At 46.1% G+C, this 23,312-nt stretch overlaps 1 protein-coding gene across 3 annotated transcripts; it reads left to right on the top strand.

Moving 5' to 3' along the window:
- The first annotated feature begins 67 nt into the window (after positions 1–67).
- SFT2D2 (SFT2 domain containing 2) lies at positions 68–21,329 on the top strand. Of its 3 annotated transcripts, XR_014842762.1 has the most exons (9): positions 68–205; positions 5,530–5,616; positions 5,862–5,947; positions 9,011–9,092; positions 10,727–10,762; positions 10,853–10,908; positions 13,152–13,181; positions 15,551–19,996; positions 20,537–21,329. XR_014842762.1 is itself a non-coding variant. In NM_001243648.1 (8 exons), exons 1-8 carry the CDS (start codon positions 143–145, stop codon positions 15,588–15,590), a joined length of 480 nt encoding a protein of 159 aa, NP_001230577.1. In that variant the 5' UTR covers positions 74–142; the 3' UTR covers positions 15,591–15,889. The 3 variants fall into 3 exon arrangements, 1 of the variants encoding a protein (NP_001230577.1); XR_014842763.1 differs by lacking the exon at positions 20,537–21,329 and having other exon boundaries at positions 13,152–14,194; positions 14,308–19,880; NM_001243648.1 differs by lacking the exon at positions 20,537–21,329 and having other exon boundaries at positions 74–205; positions 15,551–15,889.
- The last annotated feature ends 1,983 nt before the right edge of the window (positions 21,330–23,312 follow it).

The raw sequence follows: 23,312 nt of genomic DNA, 5'->3' as shown, positions 1-23,312 counted from the left end.
GGGCAGATACCTGGGCGGGGCGCACCGTGGTGGGCCGGGCGCACCATGGTTGGCGGGGGCGGGGCACACGGAAGAGCCTGCGCCTCAATCAGCTCAACAGGTGGCTGGCGAGTGGCTGGGGCCGGGGTGGACCGGACCTGCCATGGACAAGCTGAAGAAGGTGCTGAGCGGGCAGGACGCCGAGGACCGGGGCGGTCTGTCCGAGGTGAGTGCGCCGCCCTCAGGCCGCGCCTACTTGGCCCCGTAGCTGCCGCCCCCCGCCCGGGTCTCCGTGGGCCTGGGAGGGCGCTGGGGCCTGGGTGTCCAACAGACACCGGAGCCCCGCCTCCAGCTACTTGGGCGCCTGTTGCTGACTAGTGGGAAAGGTGAGCAGGACTTCCAAGATTTCTTGGAAAACAGCTCTGCCCCTGTTCCTTCCTCCTCCCTTACAGGGCTCAGGACCCCCGCGCTTCCCCGACTCTCCATCTGTCAAGTGCTGGGGCCCAGACACTTTGAGAAGGGCGGTGGGCACCTTTTTTGTTCCGGATCCCTTCAGCCTTGTGCCGCGTCCCATTCCCCTTCGCCTCTCCTGCTCCCTCAAAGGGAGGGCCGCGCTGGAGCAAAACCTAGAAACATCTGCAAAGGGGAGGGTGACCATCCCCGACCGTCAGCCCCATCCCTACTGGCATGGGAAAGGGCTTTAGGGCTGGGCTAGCCAGGGTCTCCTGGCAGCCTGGCGGAGAGAGTCCTCATTGGGTAGAAACCTGGACTGGGGGCCCAGGTGGCCATCCATCCCTGCTCGGTACCCACTGCGCGACGGGGCTTGTGGCCACGCCCCGGTGCTGCTCCTGGCTGCCTTCCTGCCCAGTTTAGGTTGTGGGTTGTGACTTTCCCAGCCGACCTTGGGCCTCTTTAAGTTAACTATCTCCGGGAGAACCATGAATTCTTGGAGGGCAGGGCCCACATCTTGCTTCTCTGTGCACACGCTGCTTGCACATAGACCCCAAGGCCGCCCAGGACCATAGTGTGGCCGCTTGCAGGCTTGTTTGTTTTTATCAGAAAGGTTTGGTGGAGCTGAAGCCTGAGTACTAAATGCCCTATGTTCTAGAGCCACGCAGAATATTTATTTTCTATTTCTAGTGCTTTCGGCTTTGGTTATTTATTTATTTTCCTTTGTAAATTATAAAGTGACATGTATCTTTACTCTGGTGTATTCCTTGGGGCCTCAGTTTCCTTATCTGTAAAATGAAGAGGTTGAACAAGATGGCTTCTTTCAACTCATAACCTAAGTTTCTCCTCCAGTTTTCATCAGTGTCTCTAGTAGTTATCTCAGCATGCTTCTTTCACCCCCTTTTGGGGTTGCTGATTTTTTTCTGAGTTTTGTGTAACTCTGATACCTCCACCCCTTCCATGAACTCTCAGAACCCTAAAACGTGCTCTCTTGACTCTTCTCCTTGAAGAGGTAACACTGTAGGCATTGAGGGTTGTAGGAATTGGAGTTTAACTTCTTTTGACATTTTAAAACAGCCTGTGGATTCTTTTAAATCTGTTGCCTTTATTAATTGGTCAAGGCTCAGGAGTAATTTCTTGAGTTCCTTGTTCTTGGTTTTTGGCTTCTGTTATGAACTCAGGAGCCAAACCTCAGATTGTGCCTAAGAAAACTTAGGTGGCCAACAGTTATGCTTATCTAAAGCTTTCTGCTGCATGAACGGTCCATAAGATTTTAGAGCAGCTGTGGTTCAAGAGGGAGCTGTTTTGGAGTTCCCGTCGTGGCGCAGTGGTTAATGAATTCAACTAGGAACCATGAGGTTGCGGGTTCGGTCCCTGCCCTTGCTCAGTGGATTAACGATCCGGCGTTGCTGTGAGCTGTGGTATAGGTTGCAGACACGGCTCGGATCCCGCGTTGCTGTGGCTTTGGCGTAGGCTGGCAGCTACGGCTCCGATTCGACCCCTAGCCTGGGAACCTCCCTATGCCGCGGGAGCAGCCCAAGAAATAGCAAAAAAAAAAAAAAAAAAAAAAAAAAAAAAAAAAGAGGGAGCTGTTTTTCTGAGGATTCTGGGGTTGGGGAGGAGTTCAAAGGTGGGGATGATGCAGATACTGTGATTCAAAAAATCATCATGAAGTGGTAGATAGACTCTACGAGTGAATGATGTAGTACAGATTGAAAACATAAATGCTGAGTTTGGTTTTACGTGAAATGGTGAATGCTTTGTGTTGGACACAATGAAGGGCTTTGAAGTGTAAGCTCGGGAATGTATTAAATATATTTTAGAAAGACTAGGTGGTTCTTTCATGTTCTAAAACACTGCTGTTGGTTTCCTCTTTCTGAGTATGAGATTCCTGTGTATGTACATCATTGTGTGGCACTTCGTGAGACCCCAGCTCCCAGGAAGCATTTCATGACCAGCTGAATTCACTCTCAGGGTTGTTTTTTGGCTTAGTGTTTATTTATTAAGTCAGGGCCTCCTTGAAAATGTTGGTAATGACTTGATTGTCTCACATTTCCCATAGTTTTAAGGTTGGCAAAGCTGGAGGATTCTATTGAAATTTCTATTTTGGGTGGGAAGTTGGATTGGGGGGGTGCTTAAAGTCTTTTCACATTCAATTTTAAAAGCTGTCAGACGTCACCAGAAGTGATTGCTTTAAAAAATTGTTGTTCTTTCTTTTCTTTTTTTTGGCCATGCCCACAGCACGTGGAAGTTCCTGGGCCAGGAATTGAAGCTGCACCACAGCAACAACCTGAGTCACTACAGTGACAACCCTGGATCCTGCTGCACCACAAGGGAACTCCATGAAAAATTGTTCTTCTTTTAATGCAAACAATAAAAGTATGACTAGTTCTGTTTCTCCTGCATATGAAACTAGGGAATTATAAAACTTGCTTGGCAATGTCTAGTCACAGATGGCCTCCTGCTGAGTTTTCGGATTGATACCCTGTCTTCATAAATCTACCTTCAATCTTTAGTTTCTGTAGGATTCTTTCTGAAAATCAAGGCTTTATGTTTTCTTTACAGAACTGCAGAGACAAGGAAGGTCTGAATGGTGCCTGGTTTGAAAGGAATGAGGCAGCATTGCTTTTTCACCAGCTTCTGGTTACCAATCCCGTTTCCCTGGACATTTCTCAATTTTTCTTCTTTTTGGCAAGAGCCCCTCTTCTTCTCTCCACATCCCAGAGTCAAAGGGGCCTTTGTGCATAACTGACAGTCAGACAGCTTGTGAGCTGTTTGCCTACAGAGTCTATCCAGGTGCTATTCCAGCCACTTGCACTTCCAAAAGGTGCATGATCAGTTTCCAGAAACGTAAATTTAGGGAGAGATTTTATATCAACAGAGTTGATGTTTCACAAATTGGTAGAAAGAAGCGTTTAGCTTTCATTGGATTCAGTTAGAAGTGGAGCAACAGCTTCCTCTTGCCGTTGACCAAGCATGTGTGTGAAAGAACTTGCAGCCACATGGAGTGGAAAAGCACAATGGTGAAAAGTTATCACCCCTCCCCCATTTTGACAATCGGGTGACATTTAGATGGGAGTCAGCTTGAGAGATGCATAGAACCAACATGTTAATTTCCTTTCCGAAGGTAGAAACCAGGACTTCTTCCTATTGCTGGCGATTTTGATTTTTGCAAGGACTGGCATCTCACCATCCTGTTGGGACTATTTTTGTGCTCTAGATGCCAAGGCCATATCAAATTGATACTTAGCTTTATGGCTTATCATCCTTAAAAAAGAGGTTAAGTCTTTTAAAATATCTTTGTTGCTGCCAAGCAATGCTCAGGCAAGGAGTCCAGTCCAATCCCACCACCACAGTTTTATCCATCTGTGCAGCTCTGTTCTTTTTTCTACCTTGGCAAGGTAAGGTCTTTGGTTAGCTCACGGGATGTAGAAGCTCCCTGGTATTGAACTGGCGTCACAGCAGTAACCAGAGCCACAGCAGTGACAGTGCATAACTCCTTAACCCACTGAGCCACAAGGGAACTCCAAGTTCTTTGGTTCTTGCATTGGGTAGAAAGAGTGGTGTCTTTTGATTTTTATTCTGTCTTTAATGGGAGTTTGAACAGGTTAGTCAGGAGGATTCTGACCTGATTATCTAGGCTGTCTGTGAAGCCTCATAACAACAGAGTATCACATGGCTCATTTTGGAGGATAGGTTTTCAGGTGGCCCTTTCTGTCACCTCCCCCTCTGTGTCACCGTCCTTGGGTGTGCCATTGTGTGCAGGGTTATTTGTTGCCACGTGTTTCTGCAAGTGCTGTGTGTGTGTGTTGGGGGCTGGGAGTGGGTTTGCAGTGCAGTGAGCCCACTTTCAGAATACGTGAATGTATGGGGTAGTAGAACCCCTTTTGATAACCTGTCCTAAATACTTTTCTCCTGAGTGGGAAGGAAGCTGTTTTATAGCAAAGCCTGCCACTCCTGGGGGAGCCTCTGATCCTGCTCTTCCACATTCTGATCTGACAGGAAGTTTGGAGACAGGGTTGAGAACATGCCCATGAGCTGGGAGTAGTCAAGGCCAAGGGAATTGCCAGTCTAGTGATCCTGGAAGCCTCTGCCATCACTGCCTTCCTCCATCAGCTGGGGGGATGTGTGGTCAGTAGATTTCACCACATGCCAGATGGGGGCTGTGCTGGCCACTGGAGGTGAGTCCTGGGTGAATATGCGTGGGGCCTGGCTGCTTAGTCTTGGCTGGGCAGGAGGAAAGGCCTTTGGCCTCACTGGTAGCTGCCTGTGCCGAGCTTGGAGCATCTGTGGCCCCTGCGTCAGGTGGACAGACTGGGGAGGTCTTAGGTGCAGACACTTGGCTGTCATTTTTGACGTGGGAAAAAACCTTTAGGAGCTACTCACAGGCTCCCTTGCTTTAGCAGAGTTTTCCTGGAAATCTTGGCTTCCTTTGAAATTTGCTGCTGGCAGGGATTAATCCTGGTGGCCAAGGATGAGAGGGCAGTCATTAATTCACGAGGATCCATGTGTGGATCCTCATGATTTGGCTGATGCCATCACCTTGAAGACCAACATCAGCACGGAGAGTGAATGGACTCGCATGAGAGTCTTGATTAGGATGAGAGCCTGAGCCCTCTTGGGTCCCCGAAAGGCTGGCAGGAGTAGAAAGTGCTGAAGCCTGGCCGGTTGACTTTGGAGACAGTGTCCTGTAGAACCAAGTGTTTTAGTGCCGCCCCTGTCTTTTCCCCGTTTCCTGGTTCCCGCCTGACAGAGCTCACGTCTTTCCTGCCTGGGCTGTGGTAAGGGCTTGGGCCACTCTAGGGTCTGTTGTCTTGCCTTCCTGCTTGTGAAATGCGTTGGGCTTGAGGCTACCTCTGGAGACATCCAACTAGAGGATCCGCAGTCTCTAATCAGCTGCTGGAGGAGAGTTTCATGGATGGATGGGGAGCCGGCTTGAGTGACTCATGAGGGTTCTTGTGAGCAAGTAGGATTCTGTGTTCCTTCCTTCCTCCATACGCATTCTAAATTTAATTATGTGCTTCCTTTGTTTTCGGTGATTAAATATGCATACACATATATGTAATTAGTTTTTTTTTTTTTTTTTTTTTTTAATTCCAGGTTGCTGAGGCAACTTCCTTAAGTTCGGGTACCAGAATAAAAGGCTTCATTGCCTGTTTTGCTGCAGGAATTCTCTGCTCACTGCTGGTAAGACTGCCCTCGGCTTCTCGGTCTTTTCCTGCTCCCCTGCTTCCATCATTCCCCTTTCACCCACCTCTTTTGCTCTTCATTGGAATGCTGGTCTAGTGCCAGATAAGGGGAGGGGGAGGTAAGGGAGGCAGAGAGGGAGCTGAGGGGTGGGGGAAAGGGCACAGGTTGCTCTGTGCTCCTGGTTGTGTGGCTGGGGTGGGAGGGGTTCCTCACGTGCAAATACCTTGTGCCTTATCTTCCAGGGAACTTTTCTGCTCTGGGTGCCCCAGAAGGGACTATACCTCTTCGCAGTGTTTTATACCTTTGGTAATATTGCATCTATTGGGAGGTAACAGTTTTTTTTTAATCTAACCTTAGCCAATTATTAGATGGGAAAATGGATGTGGGTTGTATTTGGAGGTAGGTGCAGGAGATGCTTCGGTAGTTTTAAGGATTTGGAGAGAAAAGAGGTAGTTAAAATACATCACTTCCATATCCTATATCTTTATATATATATGTATTTTTTAACTCCATATTTTTATATCTTAGCTCATCTTTTTTTTTTTTTCTTTTTAGGGCTGCACCTGTGGCATTTGGAAGTTCCCAGGCTAGGGGTCGAATCAGTGCTGTAGCTGCCATCCTGTACCACAGCCACGGCAACGCAGGATCCAAGCTAAGTCTGTGACCTACACTGCAGCCCACGTCAGTGCCAGATCCTTAATCCCCTGAGCAAGGTCGGGGATTGAACACCCATCTTCATAGATACTAGTTGAGTATCCTGCCCTCTCTGTTGCTCTAGTCTTACTGCTGCTGCCCCTTGTGGATTGACTCACATGCTTTCACTGGGCTGGGGTCTGAGGATTCATGGACAAGTAGCGTTCAGTTCCTGCTGGGATGGAGCTCACTGGTTGACCAGATAGACATATAAACTGATAACATAATAGGCTATGGAGAGAGGCATGCTCAGGGAGGGGCAGGTGAACTGATCTGACCCGACCTGGGGAGCCAGGAGGGCTTCCTGGAGAAAGTGGTATCTCAGCTGCTCTTAGCTCTGGGCTCCATCACTGCTCATCCAAACTGCTACAGGAGTCCCCCGTTGGGCTCTTTTGCCTCCTCTATGGCCCCTCTCCGGGCTGTTTTCCACAGAGCTTTGGAGCCATTTATTTAATGTGTGTAACCCCCTTCATGGCTCCCTGTTCGCTCTCTAGAGTGAAGTCCAAACCCCTCAGCATGCGTACGGGGCAGGCCCTTCAAGATCTGCCTTTACCCAGTCCTCCTCCTCAGCCAGGCTGAAGTTGCATTTCTGCAGTCATCTTTGTGCCTTTGCTTGGGGTGTTTTCTCCCCCTATGGTGGGTACTAGCTCATGTGTCAAGACCTGGCTGAGAAGTCACCTCGTCTATGAAACTTCTTTTAAGTCCCCTTTCCCCTCCAGAATCAATGACCTCCTTTTCTTCCTTTTTATGGGTTCCATATATCCCACGTATTCTTACATGACATCGCAGCATTTTATTACACTGACTTGGTATAAGGCTGTAAGCCACTTGACAAGGGCTACACCTCTTGTCCCTAATTGTCCCCAACCTAGGTCTTTTTCTGGCTGGAAATGTTAATTAACCAAATGATCGAGTGCCCAACACTGGCCATCTTAAAGCTTAATTTATTAATTCTGTGATAGTGCAATGATGGCCCTTGGAGATGTCTGATCTTGTCTCTAAATATTTCTCGAACACTAACTTTTGGGGAGGGTTTACTTTGGGCAGACAGTGTAGGTTATAATGGAGTCTAGACTGGGCATAAGTATCTGGGTATGTTCATTAGTTCAAAAGAACTGTTTAGCAAATCCCAACAGGACTGACTCTTGGCGGCTTTGCCCAGGAAGATAATATAGGGAGGGAATTATTATTTCCAGGGTACATTTATGGCTTTACCTGTAGTCCTTCATATTTTTTATATATGCTGCATTTAATTTTCAAGGCCAGCCTTGGCAATTGCTTCTTGCTCGTGTAGGCTCAAGAGTGCATTCAGCTCAAACGCTTGACCTGAGTATAGCCTTGAATTCAAACAGAAACTTCATGGCACTTCAAAGAGAGGGAGACTTATTTTAAAAAAAATTGTTTTTATTGAACACTCAGAAGCCACTGTCACTTGCTGGTTGGCTTGTCTTAAACACTGGCTGTCACCAGATACCCCTGGGGGTGACACTACCAGGGCATTTCTTTCAAAAGCTGGGAAGCGTAACTTCTTGCAGGCCCTGACACGTGATGTGCTAGGCAGAAATGTCTGCTTCATTTGCATTTTCTCTTTCTCACAAGCCACCTCTCAAGTTCTGTTCCTACAGAAGACAAACTGGGGCTGCCTTTGGGAGCTTGGGAGTCCAGTAGATGTGGGTTGGAATGCCAGCTCTTTGAAGTGCCTGGCTGTGTAATCTTGGATACGTAAACTAGCCTTTCTGAGCTTCATTTTCTCAGCTCTAAAATAAGTGTAATAATACCTAACTCATAGAATTGTTGAGAGAGTGAAATGAGGTCATTATGTGATACCCATTGTTTAGCAAATGTTCCCCAAATCATAGCTGATATTACTATCATCGTTAGAATTGTTCTCTGGAGATAACGAAAGAAAATGAAATGCTCTATTTTTTTTTTTTTTTTTTTTTTGGTCTTTTTGGAGCTGCACCTGTGGCATGTGGAGGTTCCCAGGCGAGGGGTCCAATCGGAGCTACAGCTGCTGGCCTATGCCACAGCCACGCCAGATCTGAGCCAGGTCTTTGACCTGCACCACAGCCCATGGCCATGCCAGATCCTTAACCCAGTGAGCGAGGCCAGGGATCGAACCTGCAACCTCATGGTTCCTAGTCAGATTTGTTTCTACTGTGCCATGACGGGAACTCCCAGAATGGTCTACTTTTTAACATAATCTACTGAAGCCTGCAAGATGTGGTTTTCCTTTTTTAGATTACCTGAGTCTTTTTAATTGGTTTGTTTCCATAGGTAGGTTGTTAAGGAGGCAAGTAGCACCTGGAAGAGGGGGTGATCCTCTAACCTAGTGGGTTACAAATGTGGTTTGGAGTCAGTACCCAGAGCCTCACTCTACCATTCTCTAGTTGGGTGGCCTTGGTTAAGTAACAAGTTCTTCTAGACTTAAGTTTCTTCACCTGCAAGATAAATATGATAACTATTCTGTGGTCAACTTTGTAAAATGTTGCTGGATTAAATGAGAATAAGGCATAACAGGCCTTTAAGGACACTGCCTGGCACAGGCTTTACAGGTGTCAGCTGCAGTTAGTGCTATTATTGCCATGGGTGAGCAGGGGGAGGGGATTAGAAGGTGATAGGCAGGCACCTCGGTGTGCCTCCTGTGGTTCTCTTCTGCTCTGAGAAGCTTGTGTGTGTGTGTGTGTTTGCTTCTTAGCACTGTCTTCCTCATGGGACCAATGAAACAGCTGAAGCGAATGTTTGAACCGACGCGTTTGATTGCCACTATCCTGGTGCTGGTAAGATCTGCCTGTTACCTGGATGTCTACAACAGGAGTTTTTGTGACTGCTGTGTGCCATTTCTGTCCTCTTAAACCTAAAGATTTCTACCCTTTTCTCTCATCTTGCCTTACTACCTGTAACCACTGGGGCCGAAGGGAGTGTTCTTCATCTAGTCATTTTGCCTCTTTTCCCACTGCTTGCGATGAGTTGGTCTTAAAGTTCTCCTAGTTCTAGAAAGCCCTCCAGAAGGTATTGTTTGTCAAATCAGCCAAACACATACAGTCATAACCCTCCTGGTGATGGGTGATTCCACGTACACGCAAAGCTTAGAGGGAGTAAATTGGAATCCAGAGTTCATCCTCTAGAGTGGTTCCAGTCTCCTAGCATGGGCTCTTTTTTCTCTAGTCATGATCTGACTTTGGGATCCTGTTTGTTTTCACTGGTTTTCCTGAAGCAGGTCTGGTCTCTTCATGGCCCAGCACCCACCCCACTCTGACAACAGTGCCTTCAGTCCTGTCCCATCTTCCTGCCCCATTAACCCAGAATGCCTCTCCCTTCCTTGGGCCATTTCCTTCCATGGGACCATCCTGACATGCTAGACCACATTCTCTGGACTTACGATGTAATTATTGCAATGTCCAGAACTTGAGCAACATACCTTTATTTTAGTTTCCCTTGTGTACATCTCATTTGTTCAAATAGGTAAGTTCTCTAAGGCCATGTCCACATTTGCTACTATTTTGTGGGCTTTTTAGAGTGTTATTGGCACGGGGCTGGGCACCAAGAAATTATTTTGGTCTTATTTATTTATTTATTTTCTAGGGCCACACCCGAGGTATATGGGGGTTCCCAGGCTAGGGGTCTAATCAGAGCTGTAGCCGCTGGCCTACACCACAGCCACAGCAACACCAGATCATTAACTCACTGAGCAAGGCCAGGGATCGAACCTGTAACTTCATGGTTCCTAGTCAGATTTGTTAACCACTGAGCCATGACGGGACCTCCTTGGTCATACTTATTGAGTGGTTACTGATACAGCAGGATGGAGATGACAGTCTTGACTGACAGCTAGAGTCCTGATTGTCCTTGGCCAGCCCTGGGTGTAGATGGCCTGGAGAAGTCTCTTGCAGAGTGGATTTCCTAAGAGAGGACTCAGGGAAAGTGTTAGGTGACGTGTAAACAAATAATTAACTTGCTGGCTATGAGACTGACAGCTCATGTTGACCTTTGTCCTCACATGCCCTCTCTACTCCAGACATTAGTGTTTGGCAGAAGTTAAAGAGGTGTGTGTTAAACCTACTTTAGTACATTTGAATGAAAATGATGGATGGATGGGTGGACCAGCAATCTGCTTGTGTTGGCTGAGCAGAGATTTTGGGAAAATTGAAAATAGAAGAGCATTCTTCTCTTTTTGATCGACTGGAGTTCTTATTGGCCAGTTTCATTTCAGTGGAATTTGAACTCTTCTGCCAAACATGGGTGCTCAGGTAGGTTAAATGCTTTGAAATGAAGGATGTGTTTGGTTGCTTTGGTAATCTGATTACTGCAGCTGGATAAGTATTGTTGTAAGGTTGTCAAGAATGATTTCTTTATACCCCCCCATTGTCATTGTCATTGTATTAATTAAATAATGTTTCCTTTCTCTCTTTAGTTGTGTTTTGCACTTACCCTGTGTTTTGCCTTTTTGGTAAGTATGTATTTTGATTTTCCTTCACCTTTTTGGTTCGTGCCTTGTGTCACATGCATTCCTGTAACTGTATCTTTTTTTTTCTCTCAGCGGCACAAGGGACTTGCTCTTATCTTCTGCATTTTGCAGTCTCTGGCCCTGACGTGGTAAGTAACCTTTACAACAGCCCCCTCCTGCATCGATCGCTGACTAATGCAGCTGAAAGGGATAAAATCCCACATGATGTGGGTAGGAGGGTTAGGAAGACAGAAGCTTTTCAATTTCAGAATCCTTAATGATGTAAGTCAAGTCACACTGCAGAGTAAAAGCCTATCGTCTCAGCCCACTGACAAGAGGTGGCATTTGTGGTCTTGAGTGGTTGTGGGAGGCTCTTTGCCCGCTGTGGCATTTTTGCTGGGTTTATGGTTGATTTTGAGATGTTACAACCATCATTCAACCACTCATATCTGGTAAGGGCAAGGATGATGAAGTACTGTAGGGGCTGGTGAAAGAGGCTTGTGAGTCAAACAGACATTATAGCAAAAGGAAAATGGTAAGAAAAATAATGAGTGTTATATTTGTGATGGGATGAATCATAGGACAAAGTGAATTGCCAGCGGGAAATGAGGAACAGTGACTGACCACACGGAAAACCATGGGGCAGTGGGCTGTAGCAAGACCAGAGAGTTGTGGCCCAGGGGCCAGTCATAGTGAAAGGACCACTGGAGACATTATTATTTAAAACCATGGAGAGGGCCGTGGGTTCATGGCCCTTTCAATCCGGTCCAACATCAGAGTGAGGGGACCATGGCATGTATGGAGTCAGTAGCTCCTGAGACGTTTCTGTAACATGTTCAGAGTTTATCAAGGGGTGTTATCTGCCAGAAGAGTTTTAGTAAAAATGTGACTTGGTTGACTTTGGAGAAAAATATTGGCTCTAATGCAAAGAAAGGAGGACTGTGAAAGTTTTAAAGCTTCCAAGGATCAAGTATAGTCTTATTTCTTAGAAATGGATCCTGAGACTACAGGCTTAACGCCCAACCTTCCCTTGAGAAATTTTGGACTTTTGAATAAATGTACTTTCTAAATGCCTTTGGAGTTGACTGTATTCCAAGTAAGTGAGCTTCTGAATGTGGTGAGTGTCACATCCGGAGACGAGTGATGGCCTGACATTAATGTGACACACACATTGTGGTAGTAGGTACTGAAAGGGGCTAGTATGACAGCTTAGGTTTATATTTTGGTTTTCTTTTGGGAGCAGAAATTAGTTCCCACATATACATGCCTTTCTTTGCTTATAGGCTGATTCTGAGCCAGTTTTTAAAGGTTCAGCATTGATATGGACACAGGCAAGTGCCCTGTTGCTTCTAGCACTGATGTATTCTGACTGTGCATTCTCAGGGCTGACCTATTTCCAGGCTGCCTGACACTCAGCCCTGGTCCCTTGGGGTGTGGCCAGTTTCCTCCCCGAGTGGTTCCCTTCTGGGCAAGGGGGCTGAGCTAGCTGGGATCACCAAGGTATCTCTGGCTAGGGTTCTCGAAGAATCATAGCTTGCTTATGCTTTCATCCATAGAGCAGTTTGTAGTGGGTTTTTCTTTTTTCCTTTTGCTGTTCTATTTTCTTTCTTTTCTTTTTTCTTTTTTTTGGTCTTTGTAGAGCTGCACTTGCAGCATATGGAAGTTCCCAGGCTAGAGTTCGAATTGGAGCCACAGCTACCTGCCTACACCACAGCCACACAACGTGGGATCCGAGCCATGTCTGTGACCTACACCACAGCTCATGGCAATGCCGGATCCTTAACCCACTGAGGGAGGCCAGGGATTGAACCTGAATCTTCATGGATGCTAGTCAGACTCATTTCTGCTGAGCCATGATGGGAACTTCTGCCTTTTTTTTTTTTTTTTTTTTTTTTTGTCTTCTCTTCTTTTTAAAAGTAGTAGGCACAGAGCAGAAAATTTATCCCAGTTGGATAGAAGTTGTCTTCTGTTGAGGATTTCTAAAACATCAGAGGACGCCTGGCCTGGATTTTATCTGGTGTTCTTTTAGAATAGGGCTGCTAGGCCATCTGGATATCTGGAGTCTGCCTGTTGTAGGTGATCTTGTTGGCTCATTTGGTTAAAGCAGTGACCCGTGAGGCTGAGGTGACTGAGTTGTCTCCATATGGGACTTTGCCCTCCTGCTGTGACCGTGGATGACACTTGCTTCCCTGGCTGTACACGTGATGCAACATGGGTGTGCTCCTGTGTGGGTGTGTGTGAGTGTGTGCATGTGTGTGTGTGTGCCCTCCACACTGAGGAAGGAAAGGGTCTGGATGCATCGCTGTGGGGGCTCTTACAGCTCAGAAGAGTCCAGTCCACTGTAGGGTCTTTCCTTCATTTGATTTGATCTTTTGTTTGTTTTTCATTGTAGGTATAGCCTTTCCTACATACCATTTGCAAGGTAAGACTGACTGTATTTAGGATTATAATATCTGTCATTTGGGCTTGATGGTATGTTTGCACAGAGCCTTTTAGTTTAGGGCCATTTCAAAGAGTACATGCTATTTTATCTTTATTAAAATCCTTTGAGACAAATAGGCAGCTGTTACATGCCTGATTTATAGTTTAGTAAGCTAAGAGTCATCTCTACCCCCACCCCTACTCCCACCCCGACCCATCATAAACTGGTGATGGGCATTGACCCACGTCCACCAGTTACTGGTGCCGGGAACATTCTGCTGTGATGGACAGTACGTATATGCTTATTATCACTCCTTAGCCAGTACCTTTGAGGAGATGTTCCTAAAGGTGACTGTCACCTTAATATCACCGAGCAAGTGATGAAGAGGTCTAAGACATACTTGTTTTCTTGCACTATCCCATTGACGGGAACATTTCAGAAAAGAATTCATAAAGGGAAAGGAAGCAGGGCCAGGACTCTGGAGGACCAGGGTTTCCTAAAGTGAAGTTGGGCAACTCACTGGACATCCCCTGGCCTGGGAGGACTCATGATAACTAGAGTGGGTTGGCCCCCTTCGCCCTCTGAACTTCTGACCTCCAAACCTCCTAAATCCGCGCATTTATCTTTGCCTGTATCTGTTATCATGTCATCATTTAATTCCCATTCTTCTCTTTCATGACCTGTGAACCAAAAAAGGCTTTTCCTTAACTGTGCTGAGGAAATGAGAAATGTGTGTGAGCTGGAAGAACAGGCTTCTGTCTTGACGCCTTCCCAGGCTGTGGCTGACAGTGGAAGAAGCTGGGGAGTGACTATTTGATGAGAAGTCAACCAGCCCATGAGTTAAATGTGGCTGGGTGGCTTTGTGCTATGGGCTCCAGCTTTTTAGGTCTTTTTTTTTTTTTTTGTCTTTTCAGGGCCGCCCTCGCGGCATTTGGAGGTTCCTAGGCCAGGGGTCTAATTGGAGCTATAGCTGCCGGCCTACACCAGAGCCACAGCAACGCCAGATCCGAGCCGCATCTGCAACCTACACTATAGCAACCACAGCAATGCAGGATTCAAGCTGCATCTGTGACCCATATCACAGCTCACAGCAACGTCAGATCCTTAACCCACTGAGCGAGGCCAGGGATTGAACCCGCAACCTCATGGTTCCTAGTCAGATTCGTTTCTGCTGTGCCAGGACAGGAACTCCCTCTAGGTCCTTTAATATGTTAGGTGTATTGTGAGCTGCTGTGAGGGATCTCATTGGGCCATAAAACCCCTTCTCATGCAGAGCATCTACGGGGACTTCAGTGCAGAGCACATCTTCAGAATGCAGCCCTTGAATTATCTTGATAGTAATTGCGATGCCTGCTCATGCAAAGGCATTCTCTCACCCTCCCTCCCTTGTGTGGCTTCAGTGTCCTTGGCACAGTGCAGCCAAGAGCTCAAGGCATGGAGGTGGGGTGAAAAGCCCTAGTCCATGGCCAGATGTGGTGGTGGGATGGAGATGCCTGCTTGACTAGAATAGTAATTGGCTGAGCCCTTTGCATGCTCTGAACTGAATTCCAAGGAGTAAGTGCCTGGGATAGGGCTCATACAGCAGGTAACAAGTGCTCAGTACCTTTGGGGAGCTCCCTGTGCTAGGGAACTCCTTCCTACAAGATGTCCCCTCACAAGTTTCTGCTGCCTGCTTAGAAAGAAGAAAGGGCCTAGTGCCTTTTTGAGTTACTGCTTTCAGAGCATTCTGTGATTCCGGTTGATAATAAAATGCACAGTCCTTAGTAATTTCTTATTTTTGCTTAGTCTCCACTTTCTTCCTGTCTTTTCCTTTTCCTGTAATGATAGCTTTTATTTTTTTCTTCCACCTGCAGCATGTGGAAGTTCCCAGGCTAGGGGGTGAATTGAAGCTGCAGCTGCCAGCCTACGCCAGTAGCCTCAGCAACACTGTATCTGAGCTACATCTTCGACCTACACTGAGGTTTAACCCACTGAGTGAGGCCAGGGATTGAATCCCCATCCTCACAGACACCATGTCAGGTTCTTAACCCACTGAGCCACAATAGGAACTCTGTGATAGCTATATTTTTTTAAGAAATACTTACTCTGCTAATGCAGTTATTCACAAACAGGTCTATAGGCTAAGTGGGAACATCCCCTTTTATAGATGAGGAATTTGAAACTCAAACAAGACCAGTAACTTGCCCAGAATATTTCTCCTAATAGATGCTGAAGCTGAGGTTTGGTGCCACGTAGGGCTGACCTCAGATGCTTTCTGCTCTGCAGCATGCTACTCCAGGTGCCCAGGAAATCTCAAGGAGAGTCTTTACCACTTCTAGAAGCCTTTGGGGTGATGATCTCTCATTGAACTTTGTGTTTTTTCTTCCTAGAGATGCTGTGAAGAAGTGCTTTGCTGTGTGTCTTACATAAGACATGGCCAGCTTTGCAGACTTGGAAAGGCACGGTGGATGGAAGCGGGTGGACCATGTTGTAAATATCTTCTAAACCTCTGTCTCACAGACACGTGCCTTTGATCTTGCAGCAATGTGTTGCTTGCATTCTGAACATTTGAGGGTTGCTTTTGGAGGCAGTGGTGTGTTCCCAAACCTAATGCCTGTAGCACCATGTGAGAAGTGCGTTCTGTATCTGCCGGAGTGGAATCTTCCTCGGGCACCTATGGATGGGGTTCCACTGGGTTCTCATAAATAAAAACCTTGGTAGCAGCAGCAGATATGCCTGGGGCGCTAGTGATTCTCAGGTGGCAACAGGCAAGCCCATTGGAGATGACAGGGGTGCAACAGGAAGGGACACAGTTTGGGGGTCAACAGGGACTTTGTAGACTTGCCCTCAGCATGGCGTCCATCACCCCTGCCCCTCACAGTGCAGACACACATCTGTCTTGGTGTCTGGGAACAACTGATTTTGCTCTTCTGATATGAGGCCCTGGAGAGCCTGGCCATGCAATGAAGTAGAAAAGGAATACTTTTTGGTGATGTGTATTGTTTTTCAAACCTGAACTGAGGCTCTCCTGCTGCTTTGATTCCCCACCTGGCTATGGAATGTATTTTCTAGCACTTAGTGCACACTCTTTTTCTCTTGGGTTCCCCCACCCCCGCCCACATTTCTTTGCTCTTGACCTCTTGGAATGAGATTGAGAGAACAAAGCAGCAGCAGAAAACTATGCTGCTTCCTTTTGGACAAAAGCTCGTTGGACATGAAAAATCTTGCTGCCCTCTGTTCTCTGGCTCTCTGTTTTTCCTCCAGTATTTATAAATATTTGCTTTCAAACTGATTTTATTTTCCTTTCTCCTCTGGAACGGGGCCAGAGGAGAGTAGGTGGGAAGACAGAGCCCTGCTGTGGAGCCAGCAGGAAGTAGGCAGACCTGTGTTTGTCCTGGAGCCAGTGCTGAAAAGAGTTGGGGAAGACACCATGGGCTGCAGGGTGGCCTTATGCAGCCTGCTGCCTGGCCACAAACAGAGTGCTTTCATGTCCCTGATCTTGCCTTGTCCTTGAAAGAGCCTTGTGGCGAAGCAGGGATTATTATCCCCCTAGGCAGTCAAGGAAATTGAGGCTCAGAGAAGTTACCAGATCCTCCCAAAGCCATAGTTGATGGCAGAACAGAGACCCCAGAGGGTGCCCCATCTTTGGTCCGCTTTGTGACACTGCATTTCCTGGGGTGGTTTGGGTGGTTCCTCCTGTAACTGTTCGTGCTGTTTCCATCAGCCAGGCCTGCTCCTTTTCTGGTTCCACTCTTTCTACATCATTGTACCTTCTGCCTGGTCTCCCTCCGGAAAGCTTCCTCTTGGTTCTGTAGGATCTCCATCAGTCCTTCACCTGCCCTTTGGTTCTCCTTGCTATCTGACCATCAGAATGCCCTATCTTGATTGGCATTGCGGGACCTCCAAAGTCACTTCCAAAGGAAGTCTATTTGGGTTTGCCTTTCTGTTTTTCACCTAGGTCTGTCTGGTCCACTCTGGCTCTTGCTCTGGAAACCTCCAAACCAAAGGCAGTGGTCCACTGCTTGTCTTCTTGCTTGTGGCTAATAGCTAACTCCTTTTTCCTGCTGCAGCTGAGACCTTAGACTGGCAAGACTTTTCTTCTGAGCTAGGGAGGTATGAATAGGCCTCATGGGGCCAGAGTGAGGAGCCAGTATTACTGGATCTTTTCTAGGCTGTCTTCTGCTAAGCCTCCTAACCTGTCTTTAGCCAGGAGTGGAAAGTATATGCTACTCTCTGGCTTGTGTGGGTTCCTTTGCATCTCAGATGCCAGCGGACAGTCCAGCTCTCAGAAGGGATCTGGAAAGGGGCCTGAAGGAGGTTGAGAGTCTCTAATGCTTCTTCTCCTTAGAGCTGATGTGAGGCCAGCCTGGTCACTAGGAACTTCAGCCATCTTGGAGTAATAGACCTAAAAGCCTGATCCCAGTGGGCCCCTTCAGAGGCTGGACTTGACTTTGTGGGACATGAGGTTAGAATGTCACCAGGCCTACATAATGTAGTGGTGGTGAACGTGGGCTTTGAGGTCAGACAGGTCTAGGGGTGAGTTGTGGCTTAATCACATACTAGTATCATGTTGAATGAGTTACTTCTGGTCCTCACATCGCTCATCTCTTTAAAGATAATGGAGATAACAATTCCTGCTGGATCAGCGCAGGATGTCAGTGAGAAATGTATCTCGTGCTTAGCACGGGGAGCAGCATAGGCAGCATAGGTAAGTTAAATCTTAGTAAAAGCTAGGTATTATCATTTAATCACAGAAATAACTGATAACCATTTAAGGCAGCAGAGTGAATGTCTCTGCCCTCTGATTTATCTACAAAAATTTATTTGGTAGTATGTGTCCTGCATTGTAGACATGACCATGCACCATCTCATTGAATATCCACAATAACTTTGCCAGACCAGCCGTCTTATCTCTGTTATTTGAGGAGGAATGGGTAATGCGTCTACACCAGATCTCACCAGAAGAGGGCACCAGTTCTTGCATAAAAGCTCCTTTGCTCCAACTCTCCAGGCCTGTGGCCGGTTTGCTCAGACAGTTCCAGTGTGGACCCGTCAGCAGCTTGTGGGCGATCCCTCCTTCCAGACAGGATCTAACAGACTCCTCAGGTTTTCCTTCTGCCGCTTTACCCTTTAGTTGCTTCCCTACTTGTTTTGTCTGCTGGATTGTGGGAGGAAGAAATGCATTTCAGATCTGCCGAAAGCTGTTACCAGGCAACAGTACTGGTTAAAAGCAACCTAGGGGGTGCGATGAGGAGTGGAGAGTTAAGGTTTTAGACCCTGGGGCTGTTTCCCCACTCCCCTGCCTTCCCTCCTATCTGTTTGCTGCCGGGGGAAGAAGAGATGGTTGTGTTTTGGAATAAAGGGGACCATCGAGGTGACCCTTTTGTAGAGGGGACATGTACTCATGTGCAAAGCTCTGCTTCCAGCAGCTGGGTGGGAACACTTGTCCAAAAGCTCTTCCCTGCGTGTGCTGGCCTGTGACCACTGAACTGGGAACAGTGCTGGTCCCCAGACCTGGAGGGCTGGCTTCCAGTCCTCTTCTCCCCAGCCTCAGAGATTGCTTGTTTCACATTGCTGCAGTGGGGTTAGGGGGTCCCTTTCCTAACTCGCTGCCTCCCATCTCCTCCTGTCTCACTGTCTAAGAGGCTCCCCTTTTGCTGAATGTGCTCAGGGGAAACTCTGGTTTTCCAGCTTTTCTGCATGGTTGTACCTGTGGCTACTGCTGTTGAGACCCGGCCTGAGGCCCCCTCTGTCACTCCCACAGATAGGCTGTCTTGTCCCTGAGAAGGACCAGACCCTCCCCAGCTGACTCTTCTCACCGAGTTGATTATCTCAATGCTTGGAGCTTGTGTCCATCACTTTTGTGTGGTGACTTTGTGGGTCATCCACCTTCATGCCATATCCCTTCCACCCTAACCAGTGTATGCTCAGGGAGCAGGAAATACAGTCATGGTATACATCTAAATAAAATTGCTTTTGGAACTTCTGTTAGAAAATATAGTTAAGCAGTGGTCCATCCCTTAAAAAAAGGAGGTGGGGGTACTGGTTTGGCTGCTTTGCTTTTGATAATCCATTGGAGTCACAAGCATTGCAACATGAGTAATGAGACTTAGTGGAATAAATTCAGAAACGGAACTGCAGTCCTTGGCTGTGGATCCCCTTTTCTTTCTTTTTTCTTTCTTCTTCTTCTTTCTTTTTTTTTTGTCTTTTTAGGGCTGCATCTGCGGCACATGGAGGTTCCCAGGCTAGGGGTCAAATCGGAGCTGCAGCTGCCGGCCTACACCATAGCCACAGCAACACGGGATTCGAGCCTCGTTTGCGACCTACACCACAGCTCAGGGCAACGCCGGATTCTTAACCCATTGAGCGAGGCCAGGGATCAAACCTGCAACCTCCTGGTTCCTAGTCAGATTTGTTTCTGCTGCACCACGAGGGGAACTCTGCTGTGGATCCCTTTTTCTATGGGGCAATCTCCATAGAAGGCTCTCTTCTCTTCTCTCAGATAACTTTTCTTTTTGACTGCACCCATGTCATATGGAAGTTCTCAGGCCAGGGCTCGAACCTGTACCAGAAGAGTGGCCTGAGCTGCTTCAGTGACAACTCCAGATCCTTAACCCATTGAGCTACCAGGAAACTCCTCCTCAGATAACTTCTGGCTTGAGTCTGCTGCAGGGTAACAGGCACTTCAAAATTCACATGTTCTTAAAAAAAAAAAACAAACATTTTCAGCCAATCAACAACAAAAATTAGTGTGTAGTGTTTATAAAGCTACTGTGCTGGATGATAGGCATAATTCTTTTAATTTTAAAAGCCGACGGAGTTCCCGTCGTGGCGCAGTGGTTAATGAATCCGACTAGGAACCATGAGGTTGCGGGTTCGGTCCCTGCCCTTGCTCAGTGGGTTAACGATCCGGCGTTGCCGTGAGCTGTGGTGTAGGTTGCAGACGCGGCTGGGATCCTGAGTTGCTGTGGCTCTGGTGTAGGCCAGTGGCTACAGCTCCGATTCGACCCCTAGCCTGGGAACCTCCATATGCCGCGGGAGCGGCCCAAAGAAATAGCAAAAAGACAAAAAAAAAAAAAAAAAAAAAAAGCCGAGACTTTTTTTGGATAAATTGTAAGATGTGCAGTAGTTTCCTTGCAAGTAGTATTTTTTTTTTTTTTTTTTTTTGGCTTTTGTCTTTAAGGACTACCCCCGTGGCATGTGGAGATTCCCAGGCTAGGGGTCTAGTCAGAGCTGTTGCTGCTGGTCTATACTAGAGCCACAGCAATGCCAGACCTGAGCCGCATCTGCACCCTACACCACAGCTCACAGCAATGCCAGATCCTTAACCCACTGAGTGAGGCCAGGGATCGAATCTGCAACCTCATGGTTCCTAGTCAGATTCATTTCTGCTGCACCACAACAGGAACTCCTTTCTCTTTCTCTTCCCTTTCCTCTTCCTCTTCCTCTCTCTCTCTCTCTTTTCTTTTCTTTCTTTTCTTTCTTTCATGGGGGGAGGCATCCTTTGAAACCAGATTGAGACTGGTGTCTGGGCAGAATGTTGCTCTCACAGTGCTGAACTTGCATACTGCAAGAAGTAACGAGGCTGCTTCTAAGTACAGATGAACCTTGTCTTTGTAATGTCCTAAAGGAGAACCATAGTTTACATGCAATCTTGTAGTCTTTTTGCTATGAAGAATGTTTATTTGCCTTTTTCAATGTATTTGCTTGATTTAGCCAGTCTGAACAAGGAAAGGAAAAATTAAAAACCTCTGAACTCTGATCTTTTGCTGCTTTTGTATGTTCTGATTGTGAAGCTGATGGTAAGGATGTTCAAAAGCACATGGTAAATTTATACGCCTTCAGAATACTGTGCCTGTTCTTTTATGAGCTTTTAAAATACTTTGTTAAAATATGATTCAATTTTTGTAATTGTATAGATTCTTAGCTAATTTTCAGTGCTGCGATGGCATATCTAAATTTTTATATCCAAAAATATATTCTTGTGTGCTGCTTTTCCTACCTGGAGATGCTATTTCATACAATGAAGATTGTTTTTCTTTTTACTAACTCATTTCAAGGAGAAAGAAGTTTACTGTTAAGCAAGCTGTTTTTTTCCCCAGATACCACAAAACAAGTTTTTTTTTCTTTTTTTCTCCAATAAATGATAGCATTATGATCTGTAATAAATCTGGTGTTGTCTCTTATTCATGTTTGTTTCTCCAGAATTGACTGAGCCAAATGAAGCTTATATGACTGCGAGAAAAGAATGTGTCTTTAATGTGGATCCTTAATGGTAATGTACATCATAGGCATTTAAAAGATGTTTTTTTGAGGAGTTCCCGTCGTGGCGCAGTGGTTGGCAAATCCGACTAGGAATCATGAGATTGTGGGTTCAATCCCTGGCCTTGCTCAGTGGGTTAGGGATCTGGCATTACCGTGAGCTGTCGTGTAGGTCGCATATGTGGCTTGGATCCTGAGTTGCTGTGGCTCTGGCGTAGGCCAGTGGCTACGGCTCTGGTTAGACTCCTAACCTGGGAACCTCCATATGCCTTGGGAGCGGCCCTAGAAAAGGCAAAAAAAAAAAAAAAAAGATTTTTTTTTTGAGATAAATTGACATGTTTATCCTTTCTTTCAAATGAGTTCAGGATAACTGAGGGGTCTAAGGACAGTTTTGAAAGTTTTTGAAAGGTAAGAAATTTCAAGGTTTTTTTTTTTTTGGAATATTCCCACATACTTAGCTGATTTAGTCCCTTTGTGTAAACTAGGTTGTTAAATTAATTAGTATAAGGTTTTTAATATTTCCTTGTTATTTTAATGTCTAAAGCACTTGTAGTTATGTCATTCGTTTCATTACTGATACTGGTTATTTGTATCTTGATCAGTCTAGCTTGAGGTTTATCAATTACATTGATTGTTTCAAAGACAATTCACTTAAAAAGATTTGAACAGACTTTTTTTTTTTTTTTTGCTTTTTAAAGGGTTGTGTTTGTGACATATGGAAGTTCCCAGGCTAGGGGTTGAATTGGAGCTGTAGCTTCGGGGCTACACCACAGGCATGACAATGCCAGATTCTAGCTGCATATGCGACCTACATCACAGCTTGCGTTAATGCCGGATCCTTAACCTCCTGAGCAGGGCCAGGGATCAAACCCACATCCTCATGGATACTAGTCAGGTTCTTAATCTGCTGAGCCACAATGGGAACTCTTGAACAGACATTTAACTAAAGATATTTGAATGGCAAACATGTCTAGTACATACTGTGTTATCATTATATGAAGTTTAATAAACACAGGTAAAATTCATTTCCAGACTTTATGCATTCTTTGGTAATAAAATTACAATGAAAAGCAAGGAAGTTATTTGCATAAAAGGATAGTGATTACTTTGAGAGGGATGGGGAAATTAGTGATTGGGAAGGGACAGGATGTGGGTGCAGGTCATGCTCTATTTCTTTTTTTTTTTAAGGGGCCGTATCCACTGCACATGGAGGTTCCCAGGCTAGGGGTCAAATTGGAGGCGTAGCTGCTGGCCTGCACCACCGCCACAGCAACATAGGATCCTAACTGCATATGTGACCTACATTGCATCTCACAGCAACACTGGATCCTTAACCCATTGAGCAAGGCCAGGGGTGGAACCCGTATCCTCATGGATACTAGTCGGGTTCATTACTGCTGAGCCATGATGGGAACTCCATGTTCTATTTCTTGATCAAGTGGTCCTTGCAAAGTGTTCACTGGGAAATCATTGTACTGTGTGTTTTTTGGGTAGTGCACTTTTTGTGATGTGTTTTATTTCATAATAAAAGAACCAGCTTTGGTTTCACTGGTTTTCAATATTGGGTGTCTGCTTCCTATTTAATTAAATTTCATTTGTTACTTTTATTTTTTCTTATACTTGCTTTGGACCTAACTTACTTTTCTAGCTTTTCAGGTGAGATGCTTAAGTAATTGAAGTTAGATCTTTCTTTTCTATTATCATTTATTTTTTAAATTATTTATTTATTTATTTTTGTTTTTAGGGCCACACTTGTGGCATATGGAAGTTCCTGGGCTACGGATTGAATCAGCTGCAGCTGATGGCCTATGCCATAGCCACAGCAATGCCAGATTCAAGTCAAATCTGCAACTTATGCTGCAGCTCGTGACAACTTAACCCACTGAGTGA

This window comes from Sus scrofa, chromosome 4 (assembly GCF_054392235.1).
Source record: "Sus scrofa isolate SSC_HxYL_T2T_F1_AM1 chromosome 4, Sscrofa_HxYL_maternal_Yorkshire_Landrace_v2.0, whole genome shotgun sequence".
Taxonomy (NCBI): Eukaryota; Metazoa; Chordata; class Mammalia; order Artiodactyla; family Suidae; genus Sus; species Sus scrofa.
This window is presented reverse-complemented; position numbering and strand designations above follow the sequence as displayed.